The sequence below is a fragment of the Mobula birostris genome, chromosome 30 (assembly GCF_030028105.1).
Source record: "Mobula birostris isolate sMobBir1 chromosome 30, sMobBir1.hap1, whole genome shotgun sequence".
NCBI lineage: Eukaryota > Metazoa > Chordata > Chondrichthyes > Myliobatiformes > Myliobatidae > Mobula > Mobula birostris.
The window spans coordinates 35,199,465-35,220,022 of record NC_092399.1 but is presented as its reverse complement, the minus strand read 5'-3'; the positions used below and the strand labels follow the sequence as shown (position 1 = coordinate 35,220,022).

General features: G+C 45.6%; 1 protein-coding gene across 2 annotated transcripts in view; it reads right to left on the bottom strand.

Moving 5' to 3' along the window:
* The window catches only part of col9a2 (procollagen, type IX, alpha 2), a 146,719-nt gene that overhangs the window by 7,013 nt on the left and 119,148 nt on the right, over positions 1-20,558 (bottom strand). For both annotated transcript variants that reach the window (XM_072247131.1, XM_072247133.1), the window contains exons 24-31: positions 19,457-19,510; positions 14,846-14,917; positions 14,619-14,654; positions 13,694-13,738; positions 12,436-12,468; positions 7,464-7,610; positions 4,478-4,532; positions 403-591 (exon numbers count right to left, since the gene is read on the bottom strand). In XM_072247131.1, the coding sequence (XP_072103232.1) occupies positions 403-591; positions 4,478-4,532; positions 7,464-7,610; positions 12,436-12,468; positions 13,694-13,738; positions 14,619-14,654; positions 14,846-14,917; positions 19,457-19,510 (631 nt within the window). The remainder of the gene's footprint in view (positions 1-402; positions 592-4,477; positions 4,533-7,463; positions 7,611-12,435; positions 12,469-13,693; positions 13,739-14,618; positions 14,655-14,845; positions 14,918-19,456; positions 19,511-20,558) is intronic.

Here is a 20,558-nt window from a genome sequence, read left to right as displayed (position 1 = left end):
TTTCTGTTAGATGAAAAATGTCAATACAGGAGTCAATTGTTGCATCTCGGAATTTATCAGGGATCAATCACTCTGCGTTTTAATCAATGGGGTTCAATCACTGGATTTCTTAATCAATAAGGGAGTGATCACAGGAGTATACTGTCAATAGGGATCAATTTCTGAGATTCTTATTCAGTGGAAGGTTAATCATTAATTAATCAATGGGATGTCCGTCACGGGTTTATTATCAATGGAGGATCCATCACATGGAATCATAGGCTTGGAAGGTTATATCATTTACTTTTATGATCAATGGGGTCAGTCATTCTTCTTAATCAATGGTCTATCAACCACTGGGCCCTATCTTTGATTGGAGTTTCAAAATTACAATCTGTGTTTTGGAGAAGGTGGACACCTTACCCTTTGGTCCTGTATTTCCAATCTGTCCATGAGGGCCTGTCAGACCAGGCAGACCACTAGGTCCTGGAATACCGTGGTCTCCTTGTTCACCAGGAGAGCCTACAGGTCCAGGGGGTCCGGGAGGTCCTGTCATCCCTGCACCACCCAATACCTGTCTCCTGGCACTGACTGCTGCTGCTGCTAACTGTTCTAAAACAGAAACAAATAAAGGGAGACGGTGTGAGAAGTTCAGCTAGCCAGAAAGCAACAGTGGTTGATCCAACTATTGTTCTCTACAGGTTTGTTAACCCAGCCTCATTTAAATGAGAGAAGAGTAACACATGAAAAAGTAAGTTCAATAGTTGATCATTATTCTGTGTTGCAAACAACATTATGTTTCAAATCCACTCACATTCAATAATACACAAAGTAATTGTTATTACACAAATTCCCTGATACCTACTGTATATAAACATGCAGATGCATGTGGAAATAATATATCAGTGACACTAATACTCAATAATAATTCTCAGCTACATAAGTAACCAAGTGATATGTACTGTAATATTCAGTTACACACACATTATTATTCAGTGGCACATTAACAATCAGTTATAGGTCACTATGCATGTAAATTTTTGTAATGTATCACTCATTCACTAACACAGGCTCATGAAATAGGGATGCACAGTACGTGTAGTGGTTAGCACAACGCTTTACAGAACCGGTGACCCATGTTCAATTACAGCTGCTCTCTGTAAGGAGTTTGTATGCTCTCCCCGTGACCGTGTGGGTTTTCTCTAGGGGAACATGTGCACCAGGACTTTGAGATATACAGGCAGGTATCTCACTGGCCACATTATGTCAGGTTCTCATTACGGAACACGACAAGGCCTTTGACAAAGTCTCGCATGGAAATCTGGTCCAGAAGATTCAGTCGCTTGACATTCAGGATGAGGTAGTAAATTGGATTCAAAGTTGACTTAGTGAAAGAAGCCAGAGAGTTGTAGAAGATGGTTGTTTCTCTGACTATGATTAGTGGTGTATGGCAGCGATCGGTGCTGGGTCCGATGTCGCTTCTCATATATGTTAATGATTTGGATGATAATGTGGTAAACTGGGATCAGAAAATATGTGGATGACACGAAGATGGTGGGCGTAGTGAACAGCATGGAGGTTTTCAAAGCTTGCAAAGTGACCTGGACCAGCTGGAAAAATGGACTGGAAAAGGGAAGAGGGAAGTGAATGCAGACAAGTGTGAGATGTTGCACTTTGGTAGGACAAAGCAGAGAAGGACTTACACAGTGAAAGGTAGGGTACTGTGGAGTGTGGCAGGACAAAGGGCTCTGGGAATACAGATCTATAATTCCTTGACCATAGTGTCGCAAGTAGGTAAGGTCATAGAGACATTGAGTTATAGAGCACTACAGCACAGAAACAGACACTTCAACCCATCTACTGTCTACTATTATTCTGCCTAGTCTCGTTGACCTGCACCCGTATCATACATCTCCATACCCCTCCCAGACAAGTACTTATTTAAAATTCTCTTCAATTTTGAAATTGAACCTGCAACCACCATTTTCATTGGCAGCTCATTCCACACTTGCACTTGCATCATCCTTTGAGTGAAGAAGTTTCCCCTCCACTTTCCCTTAAATATTTCACCTTTCACCCTTCAAATAACTTCCAATATCTTACCCACTCCTGATGTCAGGTTCACCAGCCTACAATTCCCATCTTATACTTAGAGCCTTTCTTAAACGTGGAACAAAATCGGCTATTGTCCAATCCTCTGGCTCCCCACCTGTGGATAACAATGTTTTAAAGACCTCTGCTAGATCCCCTGCAATTTCTGTACTAGACACTCACAAGATCTGAGAGAACACCTTGTCAGGCTCCATCCTAATTCGCCAGATTTAACCATCCTAATTTGCCTCAGGACAGTAAGCACTTCCTCATCTGCAACCTGTATACAGACTGTAGTGACTCACTTCAATAGATTCTGCGTCCATCTGAGAAAGAATAGATGCCAAATATCCATTTAAGATCTCCCCCATATCTTCCCGCTCCATGTATAAATGACCATGCTGATAGCCATTTCTATCCTTTTGCCCTGAAGATATCAGTAAAGGCCTTTGGGATTCTCCTTCACCTTGTTTGCTAGAGCAACCTCATACCTTCTTTCAGCTCTTCTGATTTCTTTCTTAAGTGTTACATTTCTTATACTCCTCAAGTACCTTATTTGTTTCTTCCTGCCTATACTTGCTACATACCTCCTTCTTAACCAATATCTCTCAAAAGCCAAGTTCCCTAAACCTGTTAGCCTTCTCTTCTATTCCACAGGAACATACAAACTCTCTACTCTCAAATTTCAATTTGAAGGCTCCCACTTACAGTAGACCTTGTTCAGAAAACAACTTGATTGGCACCCCTTTCACAAGTATCCAATCCTTCCACCATTGATGAACAGTTGCAACAGTGTGTACCATTGACAAGATGCTCTGCAACAATACACCACAGTTCCTAAGGAGCACCTTGTAGACCCAGGACCACTACCATCTCGAAAGACGAGAACAGTAGATACCTGGGAACACACCACTTGGAAATACCCCTCCAAGTCACTCACAATCTGACTTGGAAACATACCACTGTTCCTTCATTGTTGCTGGGTCAAGATCACGGTGTTCCCTTCCTAACGGCACTGTGGGCTCAGGGACTGCAGCGGTTGAAGAAGTCAGCTCACCACCACCATCATCTTAAGGACAACTAGGGATGGGCAATGAATGGCTTAGCTGGTGACGCCCACATCCCGCAAATGAATGAATAATTTTTAAAAATTGCCCCTGAGGGATTTTTTACCTAAAGCTCTCCAATTAATTCCGGTTCATTTCACAACATCCAATCCAGACTAGCTGATCCCCTAGTGGGTTCAACCACAAGCTGCTCTAAAAAGGGATCTTGTTGGCATTCTAGAAATTCCCCATCTGGAAATTCAGCACAACCTGATTTTCCCAATCAACCTGCATATTGAAATCTCCCATGACTATTGTAACATTACCCTTTTGGAATGCATTTTTTATCTTTCATTGTAGTTTGTAGACCACATCCTTACCACAGAACCTCATCTCTGTTCCTCTGACTAAGGAATCTCCCACCAACACTGCAGTCCCCTTCACCTCTCTGATCTTCTGAGCCACAACACTAGGCTCAGTGCCAGAGACCTGTGTCTCTCCCCTGGTAGGTTGTCCCCCTCAATAGTATCTAAAGTTGTATACTTATTATTGAGGGGAACAGCCACAGGTGTACTCTGCACTGGCACATTCTCCCCCGCCCCTTCTTCTGACAGACACACAATTGCCTGTGTCCTGCAAACTAGGGGTAACTACCTCCCTGTAGTTCCTGTCTATCACCTCCATATCCTCCCATATGAGTCTCAGCCCATCGAGCTGCAGCTCCAGTTCCTTAATACGTTTTCTCAGTAGCTGCAGCTCAGTGTACCTGGCGAAATGTGTTCATCTAGGAGACTGGAGGTCTGCCAGACCTCCCACATTCCACACAGAGTACAGAACATTGCCACTGGAGCCATTCTCACTAAACCACTATGCCTGAACAGATGAGGAATGAACAAGTAAGAACAGAGAGAGAGAGAGTAACTTACAGGACAATTTATCTGCTCAAACCTGACCTCACCTCAGCCTGATGAGCCAAAGCCACTCTAAACACTGACACACTCAAAAACAATGGCCGCTCCACGTGCACTTGAATGATTTCTATTGGCCCTTTCTAATGAATCCCTCTTGCTGATTGGTCGCTCCTCACCTCAGAGAAACTGAGAAATTTTGAGTGTGTTCCTCTGGATTTCCAGCATCTGCAGATTTTGTGTTGGTGTCTATTTGTTTCTGTTCTCAGCCCCTCGAGATCAGTGTGGCACGGTTCTGCTTTACTATTAGACTTGGGTTGTTCCCAGATGCTATCTTGTACAGTGGACTGTTTGATGTTCAGTGTTGCCAGGATGGTTACTTCAATGACAACACAACCTAATCCTCAGTGAGACCCAGTGTTTGTACATGGCACTGCTCAGTAATGTACTGACCTTGCATCATTTTCAGGCACACCTCAATGATATGTTGATCTCCTGCATTTCGCCCCTGTCAAAGTAAATGGAAGCAGTCACAATGGAGTCTTGCCCAGTGCGGAGAGGTCACACAGATTCTAATTCACCTCATCCTTACAGTGAGTGTCGGAAATTAACCCAGCCCACCAACAACTGTTCCCTGTGACATATAGTTATGATACACTTTTAACATATTTTCATTCTGAGGGATGTGGATGCCATCAGGGCCAGCAACAACTGCCCATCCCAAATTGCCCTGGAGAAGGAGGGGTGAGCTTCCTCCATGAATCTCTTCAACCCTCCTGGTAATATTCTCCTGCAGGGCCACAGAGGAGGGAGTGTGGGGAATCAAACCAGCAGTGATGATTCATGCAACGGAGATGATGAGTGATGGGGAGAGATCAGAAGTGGTGCTGTCTTCATATCCCTGATGGCAGAGGGTATCAGGTCTGGGGTGCTGGCAATGAAGCCTGGTGGGTCCACACTGCAGCAGCAAAGGGACTGAGCACTCTGAATGAAAACCTTTGACCCAGATACTGCTGAGAGTCTTGGAGTTACCCTCATTCAAGTGGAGAGATTTTCATCACACTCCTGACTTGTGCCTTGTAGACAATAGGAAGAGTCCAGGGCATTGGGGACTGAGTCACTCATGGCAGTATTCCTCGCCTCTGACCCCTGATCTATTGACACTGACCTCTCACCCATAGCTGGGGCTGGTGGGGTATTCAGCAGTGGTACTGCTGTCATGGGGATGTGGTAACACAAAACAAATAACTGCAAATGAGCAAATCTGAAGTTAAATAGAAAATGCTGTAAATAATTCACAGGTCAGGCAGCATCTGCGGTGGAAAAACAGACAACGTTTCGGGTCAATGACATCAGAACAAGTGATTACACTGAAATGTTAACTCTGTTTTTCTTTCCACTGATGCTCCTCTCCCCATCAATTTTATGGGAGTATTTTTTTTCTCTTTTAGAGCTACTTTTGGCACATGGCTCACTGCAAATGCCCAGCGGTTTCTGCTTTAAATCCTGAAGGGTTTGTTTCAGTTCAGGTTTGCGAGTGAGACACTAATAACTGCTCAGCACTGCCACTGTCTGGCAGATAGTGTCCATGCAGCTACTTGCAACAATCCAGTAACGTTGGATGCAGTTTAAAACACTTCTCTCAAACTTATAGAGTTGATGCATAAAGTAGACCAGCCATTTTCATAGCTCAACAGTAATATGGGGATCAACAAGTAGATGGTCCAAAGTGGGGTTTTATCTCAGCTCTTACACAATTTGAACAACCTTTAGACCACCTCGACAACACAAACACCTACGTCAGGATGCTGTTCATCGACTATAGCTCAGCATCTAATACCATTATTCCCACAATCCCAATTGAGAGGTTGCAGAACCTGGGCCTCTGTCCCTCCCTCTGTAATTGGATCGTCGACTTCCTAACCGGGAGATCACAGTCTGTGCAGATTGGTGATGACATATCCTCTGCACTGATGATCAACACTGGTGCACCTCAGGGGTGTGTGCTTAGCCCACTGCTCTACTCTCTATGTACACATGACTGTGTGGTTACGCATGGCTCAAATACCATCTATAAATTTGCTGATGATACAACCATTGTTGGTAGAATCTCGGGGGTTGAGGAGAGGGCGTACAGGAGTCAGATATGCCAAATGGCGCTGCAGCAACAACCTGGCGCTGCAGCAACAACCTGGCGCTCAACGTCAGAATGGCGCTGCAGCAACAACCTGGCGCTCAACGTCAGAAAGACGAAGGAGCTGATTGTGGACTTCAGAAAGGGTAAGACGAAGGAACACATACCAATCCTCATAGAGGGATCAGGAGTAGAGAGAGTGAGCAGCTTCAAGTTTCTGGGTGTCAAGATCTCTGAGGATCTAACCTGGTCCCAACATATCGCTGCAGTTATAAAGAAGGCAAGGCAGTAGCTATACTTCATTAGGAGTTTGAAGAGATTTGGCATGTCAACAAATACACTAAAAAACTTCTAAAGTTGCACCATGGAGAGCATTCTGACAGGCTGTATCACTGTCTGGTATGGAGGGGCTACTGCACAGGACCGAAAGAAGTTGCAGAAGGTTGTAAATCTAGTCAGCTCCATCTTGGGCACTAGCCTACAAGGCACTCAGGACATCTTTAGGGAGCGATGTCTCAGAAAGGCAGCGTCCATTATTAAAGACCTCCAACACCCAGGGCATGCATTTTTCTCACTGTTACCATCAGGTAGGAGATACAGAAGCCTGAAGGCAGACGCTCAGCGATTCAGGAACAGCTTCTTCCCCTCTGCCATCCAATTCCTAAATGGAATTTGAAGCTTTGGACACTACCTCACTTTTTTAATATACAGTATTTCTGTTTTTGCACGTTTTTAAAAATCTATTTTGATTTACTTGTTTATTATTATGTTTTATTTTATTTATTATATTATTATTTTCTCTCTCTCTGCTAGATTATGTATTGCATTGAACTGCTGCTGGTAAGTTAACAAATTTCATGTCACATGCCAGTGATAATAAACCAGATTCTGACCTGTGCCCACTCCTGTTAACACTGTGGCCTGGACTTCAGCAGGTGGAGTATAAGGACTCCATTGTATGATCTCATCAACTACTTCCCACCCGGAATCGGCCTGGGTTCAAGTGCCTGTAGCTCATTAACTGTCAGTTAATGCCACTGTGGGCTTACTGTACAGAGGAGAATGGGCAGAAAATAAACCACTGTGAACCTTCCGAAAAGTTACCAGGGCTCTGTGTGAATTAAGAGACAGGGGAATTCTTTGCAGCAGCAGCACCCTCAGTGCCCTGTCCCTCAAAGGACGGTGGAGGAGGTCAGACACAAGGGAGCTGCCTGACTGTGGGCTGTGTTGGTTTCTGTGCCCATTCCCTGCTCAGTTCCACCCCCTCTTCTGACAGGGACTCGCCCAGGCAGCAGAAATACTTACAGGGGGTCCCTGTTTCCCAGTTGCTCCTGGAATTCCTCGCACTCCGTGGGGGCCTCGGGTCCCAGGCAGTCCGGCCCGGCCCTGAGCTCCGGGTTCACCCGGGTTACCGGGCGCTCCTTGATATCCTGGTTCCCCTGGGATACCTTGCTGGAGGGACATGAAGAAAGGAGGGTTCCAGTGGTGTCAATGGCACCCCCATTACCTCTCCCTAACCCCACCACACAGGTTCAGTTTACATCACCCATGCACCACCCCCCTCTCTTCCCTCCTGATCCCACACAGCTTCCCCACCATACCCCAAAACAGCAATCATTCCCCTCAGCTCTTTTCATCTTGTTCCCCACCTATCCCACCATTCCACACTGCCATGCACCCTCCCCTGAACCACACCTCTCCGGATACTTGCCCTCTCCACATCTGCCCCAAGCTTATTCCTCAACCAGCCCTCTCCCCTCAAACCCTCCTCCCTTTGTTACCAAGTAACTAGATTCCTTTACTTCCTCTGCACCCTCTCTCAAGCCTTTACGTCCATATTGTAGACAGAGCTGCACACAGACTCTGTGGGGGCAGGCGCTGTATTGAACAAAGGGCCCTCACAGTTCGCTCTCTACACTAGGACTCTGTGGAACGATGGAGCTGGAGTGTGGTGACTCTCTGCTGATCCACTCATTACGAAGCCCAGGACATCATTTGCTATTCAACCACTTTCTCAGCCCATCTTCTGAATGGAAAGTTGCCTCCAGATCCCTCTGCTCCTGAACCTCCTTATCCCTGTTCTCTTCAGTTTCTCACTTCCCACTGTCACTGCTGAAATATAAGACTTTACATTAGACCATAAGACACAGGAGGAGAATTAGGCCATTTGTACAATTGAGTCTGCTCTACTATTCCACCATGGCTGATTTACTATCCCTCTCATCCCCATCCTCCTGTCCTCTCCCCATAGCCTTTGATGCCCTGACTTATCAAGAACCTATCAACCTCCACAGGCGTCTGTGGCAATTCCAAAGATTCTGGCTAAATAAATTCCTCCTATCTCATTCTAAAGGGATATCCTTCTACCCTGAGGCTGTGCCCTCTGATCCTAGACTTCCCTGTTAGGAAACACTATCTCCACATCCACTCTAGTTAGGCCTTTCAATATTCAATAAGTTTCAATGAGATGCCCCCTCATTCTTCTAAACTCCAGTGAGTACAGGCTCAGAGCTATCAAACACTCCTCATTAATCATTTTATTCCTGGGATTATTCTCGTGAAACTCTTCTGGACTCTCTCTAATGCCAGCACAAATTTACCTAGATAAAGGGCTCAAAACTGCTAACAATACTCCATTCATTCTGACCATTTCCTTAGAAAGCTTCAGCATTACATCCTTGCTTTTGTATTCTAGTCCCCTTGAAATGAATGCTAACATTTGCCTTTCTTACCACTGACTCAACCTGCAAGTTAACCTCAGGGAATCCTGTACAAGAACTCCCAAGTCCCTTTCTACCTCCGATTTGGCTCTCTGTATAAAAAATAGTCTGTCTTTATTTCCTCTAACAAAGTTTATGACCATACATTTCTCTGTATTATAGTCTATCTGTCATTTCTTTGTCAATTGCTCTAACCTGTCTAAGTGCAGACCCCCACACTACCTGCCCCTCCACCTAGCTTTGTATCGTCTGCAAACTTGGCCACAAAGCCATCAATTCCATCAATTAAATCATTGATGTATAACGTGGTTCCAACACCAATCCCCATGGAACATCGCTAGTCATCAGCAGCCAACCAGAAAATTTCCTTTTTATTCCCATTCTTCTCCTTCTCGCAGTCAAAAAATCTCCAATCCATGCTAGTATCGTTCCTCCCCGAGTTGATGGGCCAAATTGCCTAATTCTGCTCCAATTGTATATCTTATGGTTTTCTGTAATACCATGAGTTCTTATCTTGCTTAGCAGTCTCACGTGCTACACCTTGTCAAAAGATCTTCTGAAGATCCAAGTAAACAACATCCACTGGCTCTCTTTTGCCTAACCTGCCTGTTATTTCCTCATAGAATTCCAACAGATTTGTCAGGCAAGAATTCTCCTTAAGGACACCATTCTGTCTTTGGTCTATTTCATCTTGTGCCTCCGAGTACCCTGAAACCTTATTCTCAATAATGGACTTCAACACCTTACCAACCACTGAGATCAGGCTAACGAGCCTATAATTTCCTGTCTATTGCCTCCCTCCCTTTTTAAAGAGTGGAGTGACATTTACAATTTTCTAGTCCTCTGGAACCATTTAGTGAATCTTGAAAGATCATCAATAATGCCTCCACAATCTCTTCAGCTACTTCTTTCAGACCCCTGGGGTGTAAGCCCATATGGTTCAGGTGACTTATCTATGTGCAGACCTTTCAGTTGTGCCACATGCAAATTGGCACAGGGTTAAGAAGATAAGAGAGTTAAATGCATGGTGTGGGAGAAGTGGGTTTGAATTCATGGGAAACTGGCACCAGTATTGGGGAAGGAGGGAGCTGTTCCATCAGAATGGGCTCCACCTGAACCATGATGGGACCGGGATCCTGGCGAATCACATAACTAGGGTTGTGGACAAGGCTTTAAACTAAATAGCAGGGGTGTGGGTTCAACAGGTGTGGGCACGTGGCCAAGTGGTTAAGGCATTGGACTAGCAACCTGAAGGTCGTGAGTTCGAGCCCCAGCCGAGGCAATGTGTTGTGTCCTTGAGCAAGGCACTTAATCACACATTGCTGTGCGACGACACTGGTGCCAAGCTGTATGGGTCCTAATGCCCTTCCCTTGGACAACTTTGGTGTCGTGGAGAGGGGAGACTTGCAGCTTGGGCAACTGCTGGTCTTCCATACAACTTTGCCCAGGCCTGCACCCTGGAGAGTGAAGACTTTCCAGGCACAGATCCATGGTCTCGCAAGACTAATGGGTTCAACAGATTGGAGAAGTATGGATAAAGTAAAATATAAAGTAAAAGCAAAAGTTAGAAAAGGGGAAAAGTAAGTATGGAATGCAGAAAAGTCAAGTGCAAAATAGACAAGGATTACTAGATTTTAAAGATACAATGAGTGTAAGGGCTCTTTATCTCAATGTCCACAGTATTTGTAACAAGGTCAGTGAACTTGTGGCACAAATCAGTACAAGACATATAATTGAGTGGCCATTACAGAAACATGGTTGCAGGGTGGAGAGGATTGGGAACTAAACATCCAAGGATATCAGGTAATACATTAGGATAGGCAGGAAGGTAAGGGAGGTGGGGTAGCACTTTTAACTAAGGATGAGACCAGGGTGATAGTCAGAGATGATATAGGATCTAAGAGCGGAATGTTGAACCCGTCTGATTAGAGATTAGGAATAGTAAAGGGAAAAAAATCACTGGTGGGAGTTGTCTATAGGCCACCAAATGCTAACATTATAGTGGCACAGGCAATAAACCGAGAAATATCTGAAGCTTGTAAGAATGGAACTGCAGTTATTATGGAGGACTTTAACTTGTACGTAGATTAGGAGAATCAAGTTGGTCCAGGCAGTCTTGAGGAGGACTTCATAGAATGCATAATAGCTTTCTTGAACAGCATGTACAAGGCAACATGCTATCTTGGATCTGGTCCTGTGTAATGAGACAGGTAAAATTAACGACCTTGTAACTACAAAGGATCCTCTTGATCACAGTATGACCGAGCTCCTCATACAAATGAAGGATGCAATAGTTTGATGGGTGGATCCAGATGAGGGGTTGATAGACAGATGGAGGAGGAAGGGAGAGGTGGGGATGATGTCAGAAGCTGGGAGGTGATAGGTGGAAGGGACAAATATCTGAAGTAGATGTAATCTGATTGGAGAGGACAGCGGACCATGGACTATAGGGAGGTAGATGAGGGGAACTGGAGGGACGAAGGTTTGGGTGAGGGGCAGATCAACAGGGCAGGAGAGGGGAGAGACAAGGGCTGATGGTGGCTGGTGAGATAAAGGAAGGATAGGAGAGGTGAGAGTGGTGTAGGTTTAACATTTGCAATTTCCCTGTTCTCTGCCACTGCCCTAAATCTAAAGATATAGGGATATTTATGTATTTATGTTGGGACATTTATGGCCACAACTTCTGCACTTTCCTCCCATACACCCCTCAACAACCAGGCATGCATCCCTCCTGGTCTACATGTTTGATCCGCTGAATACAACTGACCCTTCTTGTGCCTGTCCTTTAAGGTTTTAACCACACTCAAATCCTCAAACTCACCACCCTCTTCCTGAGACTTCAGCAGCTCCTCAGATGTTCAACTGAAGCAAAAGACTCATGTAGTACCTCAGCCATACCCTGTGCCTCCTTCCTCGCTGGTCTCTGATCAGCCCCACCTCTCCCCTTGCCTAGAGAGTAGTTTTGAAATCTTCACGTTTGCTACAGCCTTGGAGTCAAAGAGTTGGCCAGGTCCTTTGGCCCAACTGACTCGTGCTGACCTTTGTACACCACTACTGTTCTCATTTACCAGCATTGTCCAGATGCCTCTTAAATGTCGTGAGTCTCTACCTGCAGTACCTCAAGCAGCATGTGCCACATTCCAGCCTTTCTCTCTGTGGGAAAACTCTTGTGCTTCTGCCCTCTCATTTCCAATTACCCTTCCCTTCTGAACCTTCAAGTTGGCTCACAGCCTAGTATCGTCAGATGTTATTCCCTGCTCTAGCTTACTCCTATTTCATTGCTCCGCTCCCTCTGCCCAACTGGATTCTGCCCGAACCACTCTTCCCTTACAGGTCTCCCATTGTTCGATTACACTGTTGCTGGTTTGTCTTTGTTTCCACTTCACCCAGGGCAGTTCTGACCTTACCCCACTGTAAACGACTAATTACTAATTACTTATACCTTGCAGTGAGCATCCCTCCTCCAAATCCCCCTCCTCCCCACGCAGATCACTTCTCCTCCCCTCCCTCCGACACGTGACTCGGGAAAGACACGCACTGTCTGTGGTCACACTGACCTGTCCTTTCACTCCTGGCTCCCCCTCGTCTCCCTGCAGAGTAAAGAAGACTTGCTGTTAGCTGGATTCATGGTCAACACAAACGCAACAAAGCTGAAATAAAAAAAAGGCAGATGCTGGAAATCTGAAATAAAAAAAACAGAAAATGCTGGAAACACTCAGCACTCACCAGGCAGCATCTGTGGGAAGAGGAACAGCTAACGTTTCAGATTGAAGACCCTTTGTCAGAACATTGAAGTTCAGCTGACTGGACCCACCACTGGGAGTGAAGAGAGCTGGCAGTTCAGACAGACAGACACACTCTCTCTCTCTCTCACACACACATAGAGCAGGTCTGCAGCCCTGATCTAGAGCTGAAGACCGATAATTCTCATCGATCTTCAAAGTTGTGTTATCAGATCACCCCACCCTCAGGCCCCAGACTGGGACCTGACACAGTGTCCTCGGGCCTTGGCTCCAGAGCTGGTACAAGGTTCCCAGACTCTCTGTCTGGACCTGGTACACAATCTCAGACCGGAGGGTCCATACACCGAGGAATAGGCCACTCTGCTCCCATGTCCATGCTGACCATTAAAAATTAATTTCACCAAGTCTTCAGTGACCCATTTTATTCTTCCCTCAGATTCCACCACTCCCTTACCACTGAGGGTTGATTAACCTATCAGCCTGTCTTAGGAAGGTGGGAGGAAATCCATGCAGCCACAGGGAGAAGATGCAAATTCCACACAGACGGCACTGAAGGTCAGAGTTAAACTTGGGTCACCAGAGTTGTGTGGCAGCATTGCTCCCTGCGTGCACCTATGCCTGCCCTGGTCCTGGGGTCCGGCTCAGGACTGGGGGTCCATCGTGTCCTGAGTAATTGTTCACTTGTGCCGCCTGACGCCAGCCAAAGCTGAGATTGGACCCCTGGTGTATTTGAGAGCCTGTGTCCTGTGTGCACATCACCAATACTTCGGGACAAGACACAATTAATCCCGGGATTTGTCATCTACCCACACTTGAACCCAAAAGGTAAGTACCGCAGATGCTGGAAACCGGAAATAAAAATAGAAACTGTGAAATACCCAATATGTCAGTCAGCATCTGAAACAGAGTTAACCAGCCAGGTCTGAGGAAAATCGTCAGCCTGAACATTAACTTACACAGATGCTGCCTGACCTACTCAGGATTCCAAAACATTCCAATAAAATGAAAAGGTTTAAAATGATCTAAGCACACTATGTCTTGCATCCAGGTCCATGATTCCCCAGGATATTACCTTTTCACCTGGATCGCCATCCAAGCCTTCCACTCCGGGGTCTCCCTGCAGCAAGGACGAGAAGTGATGACATCAAGCAGCTTAACACCAAATATGGAAAGCACAGGAAACCATGGGCAGCACACACGTGTGTACACACACGTACATACAAACAAGCCCACACACACATGTACCCCACACGTACAAATGAGCCCACCCCACACAAACACACACACACACACACACACACACACACACACACTCAGGTAGACACACACAACTGTTAAAAAAAATCAAACTGAAAGAAACAAGGGAACTGAACCGTTCCCCACAATCACACAGAGTACAGGAACACACATGCAGCCTATGGCACCATAAGACATAGAAGCAATATCTCGGCAATTTGGTCCATCAAGTCTGCTCCACCTTTCAATCACAGCACCATTCTCCTGCCTTCTTCCGTAACCTTTGAAGCCTTTACTAATCAATAATTTATCAATCTCTGCTTTAAATATTGACTTGGGCTCCACCAGTTGTCTGTGACAATGAATTCCACAGATTCACCACCCTTTGGCTAAAGGTATTCCTCCTCATTACTGTTCTAAAGGGACAGATTTCTATCCTGAGGCTGTGCCCTCTGGTCCTGGACTCTCCTACTATTGGAAACGTTACTGGTGGGTGCGTGGAATGCACAGCCAGGGTTGGTATTGGAGACATTTAACAAACACTTACTGTATACACACACACACATACACACCCACACCTGGACACACACTCATACACACACACACACACACACACACAAATACGTACACAAACACCTATTCACACACACACACACACACACACACACACACACACACACGGACATATGTCGATGGAAAGAAACAATTCATATACAGACACGAAGTCACACACATGAACACCCAAACAAACAACAACTTACGTAATTGCCTTTGGACCCTACTTTTCCTTGGAATCCCTGGAGAGAGAGCAAACAAAAGCCTGGGATCAGAGCTCTTCACCAGGACTGGGTTTGCACTACATGCATTTACTAACTAACACAGTTTGCAGTGTCACTTCTGTCGAGTCCCGTTCCCAGTGTCCCTGGCCCACCACCCAGTCTATATTTCAGCACCCATGTGGACCAACCAATGACACGCTGCACCTCACCTTAGATCCTTTCGGTCCAGGGATCCCCTGAGGACCCGGTATCCCTGGGGGACCTCGCTCTCCTTTCGTGCCCTAGAAACAGAAGGAGTTTTCATTGTAAAGTGGTTGACCTATGCACATGTGTTAAGATATGAGTCACACTTCCCATTTGAAAGCCCTCCCAGGTCACCAAAACCTCTCCAATGGCACGACATATGCCAGTGATATTAAACCTGATTCTGATTCTGATTGAGATGATGGGAATCAACCCCCTTGACTTTGCCAACACTAGGTATTGTGATAAATGTTCTTTAGAAGTTTCTGATTGATTTGCTTGGAACTGAGAACATTTAGACCTCTACAATAAACAGAATTTGAAGGACAGGAGGAAGCTGCAGACAGATCCTTGAAGCTTCAGATCCTTGAAGCAGAAGGTGACTGATGGACACTGCAGAGGTGGAGGATAGGCTGACTGCTAGAAGACTTGCCAGGGTCAGCTGAACATTCTGTGGGAGATTGTCAGGACTTCAGGAGAAGGAGGCAGGAGGAGCACTGCTCCCTTATCCCACAGTCTGCCTCCAAAGCTTCGTCCAAGTAGAAACCTGTCCCACAGCTCTGGCTGATCGGAAAGCCACATCTGTTCCCCTCACCCTGCTGTCTGAAGTCAGACTACAGGACATGAGTCTGTCTGTTTCACACAGACAGCCTGTATTCCTGTGATTACTTTGCTCGAAGTGACAGGCCAGCAGTAGGACTGGTGGGAAAGCAGTAGGCCAGGGGAATTGGCGGGCTATTTAAATGCCCACCCGTCTGATTTCCGCTGTAGTCTGTCTACGAGCACCGAGGTTTGAGACAAAATACTGAGGATAAAGTGTTCTTCAATGACAGAGGTAGCAGGAAAATTGTTTTTGATTGTGTGGCCTCTTCGATATGGGTAACAATAAAGGCGGTATGGCTCCTGTGGATATTGGAAAATGAAGGTGTTGACTGCAACTTCCAGCCCACAGAACTGGAGGAAAAAAAACTTTCTCAAGTTCCATCACACATTGCTGATGGTTTCTATCTGCTAAGTTGGGCTTTCCTCTAACTTTCTCTTGGTGACTTGAGTAGGTGGTCTTTCCACACAGGAGTTGTGGAAACCGCTAAGACCTTGACCATCTCTGGCTCTGAGAAGGAGAAAGTGAGCCACCTTCTTGGAGCACAACAGAGATCCTCTGGTGAGTGAGGAGTTCCAGGACTTAGCTGTGCTAACAATAAAGGAACTGCAATGCATTTCCAAGTGAGTTTGGTCCATGACTTAGAGGGGAACCTGCAGATGGTGGTGTTCCCCATGCACCTGCTGCCTTGTCCTTGGTAGCAGAGGCTGTGGGTTTGGGAAGTAAAGCCGGGGTAACCTAGGTGAGTGAGTACTGCCCATTTTCTCAATGGTACTCATTTCCAGCACCGTACACTAGTGGCAGATGGTGTACCAAGCAAACAGGCTATCTTGTCCTAGAAGAGCTCTTGGAAGTTGTTGACGCTGTATTTGTTCAGAGGGGCTGTGATTTGCAGATAAAGGCTTTGTTGGTTCTGACACTGAATATGTCATTGTATTTGGAATGACACCACCCAATAATAATAATAATAATCTGGCACAATAGGAAAGCTTACACAACTGACACATGTTAGCTCCCTTCACAATGAATTGCAACCTGGTCTTGATTCTATGCTTGTTCGGTCAACTGACTGGAACATCTATAACAGGACTGCACTTTTTTTTGGAGCATCTTTTCTTGGCTGGGACACTCAGAGGACTGAGTAACACTGCAAGAAGCATGTTGGGGAGAGGAATTGCAGATGACACTATTAAAGTGCTGGATTCATAGAGTCAAAGAGCATCACAGCATGTCTACATGAACTAAAATGTACTGAATTATTGTGGGAGCATGATGCCTATTGTAAGGTAACATTAGTTAGTAAAATGACTAATTACTTCACTTGTCACTCATGAAGACCAGCTTGTTGCTCATTGCCGTGGCTCATATGGGCTTGTTCCAGGACAGGGTGAAGGTTACTCATGATTCTACCTAATACAAAGTCAGATCACAAATGAGTTTCAAACACAAAGGATTCTACAGATGCTGGAAATCCAGAGCAACACACAAAATGTTGGAGGAACTTCGCAGGTCAGGCAGCTCTTATGGAGGGAATAAACAGTCCTGATGAAGGGGTTGGCCCGAAACATTGATTTTTTATTCCCTTCCATGGATGCTGCATGACCTGCTGAGTTCTTTCAGCATTTTATGTGTGGCTCAGAACAGAATTTACCTCCGAGTCCTGACTCCTCCCAAAATAAACCCTTCCAGCAGCTGGCCTTTTGTGGTGTTAATCCATTGTAATCTGTTCTTCCTAGGAAGTGCAGTTGATCACTGTGGGTACTTTCATTGCTTGGAAATCTTTGGACATGCTCTCCACCAGGAACAAAATCCTAATCCTAATTCTGCTGAACTGCCCATCTCTCTGGTCACTCCAGGACAGCCTAGAGTATTGGTGTGTCTGTGGTCTGCTCCATTCTCACAGCACGGAGTCCCCTACTCAGTCACAATCAGCAGAAACACGTGGTGCTGCCACAATTCAGCTGACAAATAGGGAGAGGTCCCTTTGACAAGGCATTGTGTTATGTCTGGAACGCAACATGAAGGAGTGTAAAACCTTGTGAGTCTGCTAGGGAAGTTGGGGCCCAGTGTCTGCAAACCCATGAGCTCCCTGGAGGCAGGAGGATGAAGAGGACAGTCAGTCCTGGGCTTAGAGGACTGTGTATTTGCATGGGGGGGGGAGGAATGGGGCTTGTTTCACTGTGGTTACTTTGTTGATTGGTTTGCTCGGTTTTGTTGTGTTCTGTATTGTCCTGCTGAACGTCATGGGCTTGCTATGTTGGTGCCGGAATGTGTGGTGACACTTGCACATCCTTAGGTGTGTTGGTTGTCAACGCAAACAGAAACAACACATTTCACTGTATGTTTCCATGTACAGGTTATAAATAAATACTGTGTACTGTATCAGGAAGGCTTTGGAGAGGGTGCAGGAGAGATTTACCAGGATTCTGCCTGGTTTAGAGAGTGTGTGCTATCACGAGAGGCTGGACAAACTGGGGTTGTTTCCTCTGGAGCGGTGGAGGCTGATACAGGTTTATAAGATTATGAGAGGCATAGATTGAGTAGACAGGGACTATCAGTTTCCCAGGGTTGAAATGTCTCACACCAGAGGGCAGGCATTGAAGGTGAGAGGGGGTAGGTTCAAAGGGGATATGAGGGGTAAGTTTTTTACTCAGAGAGTGGTGGATGCCTGGAATGCGCTGCCTAGTGCGGAGGTAGAGGCAAATACATTTGAGGCTTTTAAGGGACATTTAGAGGAAGATGGAGGGATATTGACATTGTGTAGGTAGGAGGGATAGTTTTGTTTTTTTTTTAATTTTAGCTGGTTTGGCACAACATTATGGGCCATCAGGCTCCTGTGCTGTTCTAAATCCGAAAATCTGAACCAGTGGAACTGGAACTAGAATTGGTTTATTATTGTTACCCGTACCAAGATACAGTGAAAAGCTTGTCTTGCCTACTGATCATACAGAACAAATCACAGATCATACAACAGGAATGGCAGAATAAGGGAGCTGGTTCAGATCACAAGTGAGAGTTCGGGTCGATAGTGTCTACGGTTCAGAGGTAGGGTGAACTAATGTGAATGAAACAAATGGCAACTGGTTTGAAACAGGATCAGACACGAGGGGTAAGCCCAGGGTATCCTCACCACTCAGCACTTGGCTGTGCCTGGTGCACAGTTGAAAATAGGACCAGATTGTTACAGTCAGCACAAGTAAGACTGAGTATGAGAATGGGCCCTGGACAAATGACCCTCCAATCAGTGCTCAGCTGAACAGTGCAGGTGATTCACAGAGATACCAGTGAGCCAAGGCTGTGGAAAATGTCAGCAAACTGTCAGCTAATTGAGCATTTGAAGAAAAATAGAAATTTCCTGTCTCCCTCTGTGCCAAACAAAACCTGTGTCATTTCCAGACAGCCCTTAAACACCTCGATGTTTCCAATTCCATTCAACAAACACTTCTTTTAATTCAGCTGCTCACTCCGTGTTCTCCATTTTCTGTGTCAAATTCAGTCCCATCTCAGCACGACACAGGAAATCCTGACACAGAGACCTGTCCCCCACCGGCAGCTGACTAGAACCTACAGGACTCAACAGGGCACTTCTTACAAGCTGTGGAGGAAGGTGGAAAACCAGATCATTTGGGGGAAGCTTTGAAATTACAGCAGGAGATTTGTCTCGGTTCCCCTCAGCCCAATTCCTTTTGAACAAAGCTCCCTGAGCAAGACAGCAAGTTCAAACGTGGCCTTCTAAAAAAACAAACACTACTCTCTTTATGACCACGCCTTTCCATCACCATCAAAAATTAAAGCACAACTTTACTCAAATTAAAAGACTGAACTTCCTTTTCATATTTAATTGAAACCACACTAAATTTTTGAAGAATAGAGACCAAAAATACTGCAGGTATGTGGATATGATTCTGTCTCTGACTTTCCTGCCAGCTGTATGAATGTCCCTCTCCATTAGAGCCGGCTGATTTTCAGTACTTACAGCCTTGCCTCTGGGCCCTGGGGGACCGCTTTCACCAGGCATTCCTCTGTCACCCTGATGGGAGAGAAACACATTCAGTCAAATACTGTCGTTATCTGAGTGGCAAACATCAGTGGGCTCAATATCTGAGCAAAGGGGTCCTGCAGTCACGTCGGGTCAAAAGTATTAGCTCGTGACTTCAGCAGTTCAAGAGGATGTTTTCTTGGTTTTGTCCTGAGTGTTGGTAACGTAAAGCGTGAGACACCTTACTCTGATCTACACCACAGCTGAGGCCATCAGGGTGAGTTGTTTCATTTCAAATATTTTTTATTGCTTTTTTAAATAAAGAGAGCATAGTATAAAGAAGGTTTGTGCAGTTCATAACAAATGTATCAAATGTACAATTCACACCTATGAAAGAGATGCACCCATAATACAGTCATGCTTTAGTTGCCTCCCTGCCCCAACCCACTCCTCCCAATCCCCATCTCCAAGCCATCATTGCATTAGCAAAAGGGGTTTAGCGGAACCCCACAGAGCTGCATTGGAGGGTGAGTTGTTGAGACAGGAAAGACTTAGATCAATCTTCGGGAAGAAACGTTTTGAAACATTTTCTCGAAGAAACCTTTGCTAGAGCTGAGGTTTAGGTCAAGGGGAAGGAAGTTCATCACCAGGACCCTGGTTAGCATCAGTGGGGATGGAGTGCTGTATCCCTCTGTGTATGATGCACTCCCACTGTGAATGGCACATACACCACAAGGACAGGAGAGGCTGCAGCAGTTCGACATGGCCTCTGTACATTCAATCATCACCCAGTGTCTAGAGCTGTTGGTCCTCCCAGATTGCTCCACTCTCCAGAAATAATGTTCCCAGAACTGGAAGTAAGCCAGCAGAGAAATCAGTGGGGAATTAAATAAATGAATAAATAAATAAATAAGGAGGAGAATCATGTTAGAATGAGAAAGCAGTAAACGGTGAGGATAGATGTGTTGGGAGTGACCTTCAAAACCTCCCACCATCTCTATCATTTCCCTTAATGTCAACCCACCCAACCTTATAGACCCCAATCCCACCTACTCACCCCATCCTTCAACCTCAGCCACCTTACACTGGGAACCATGGA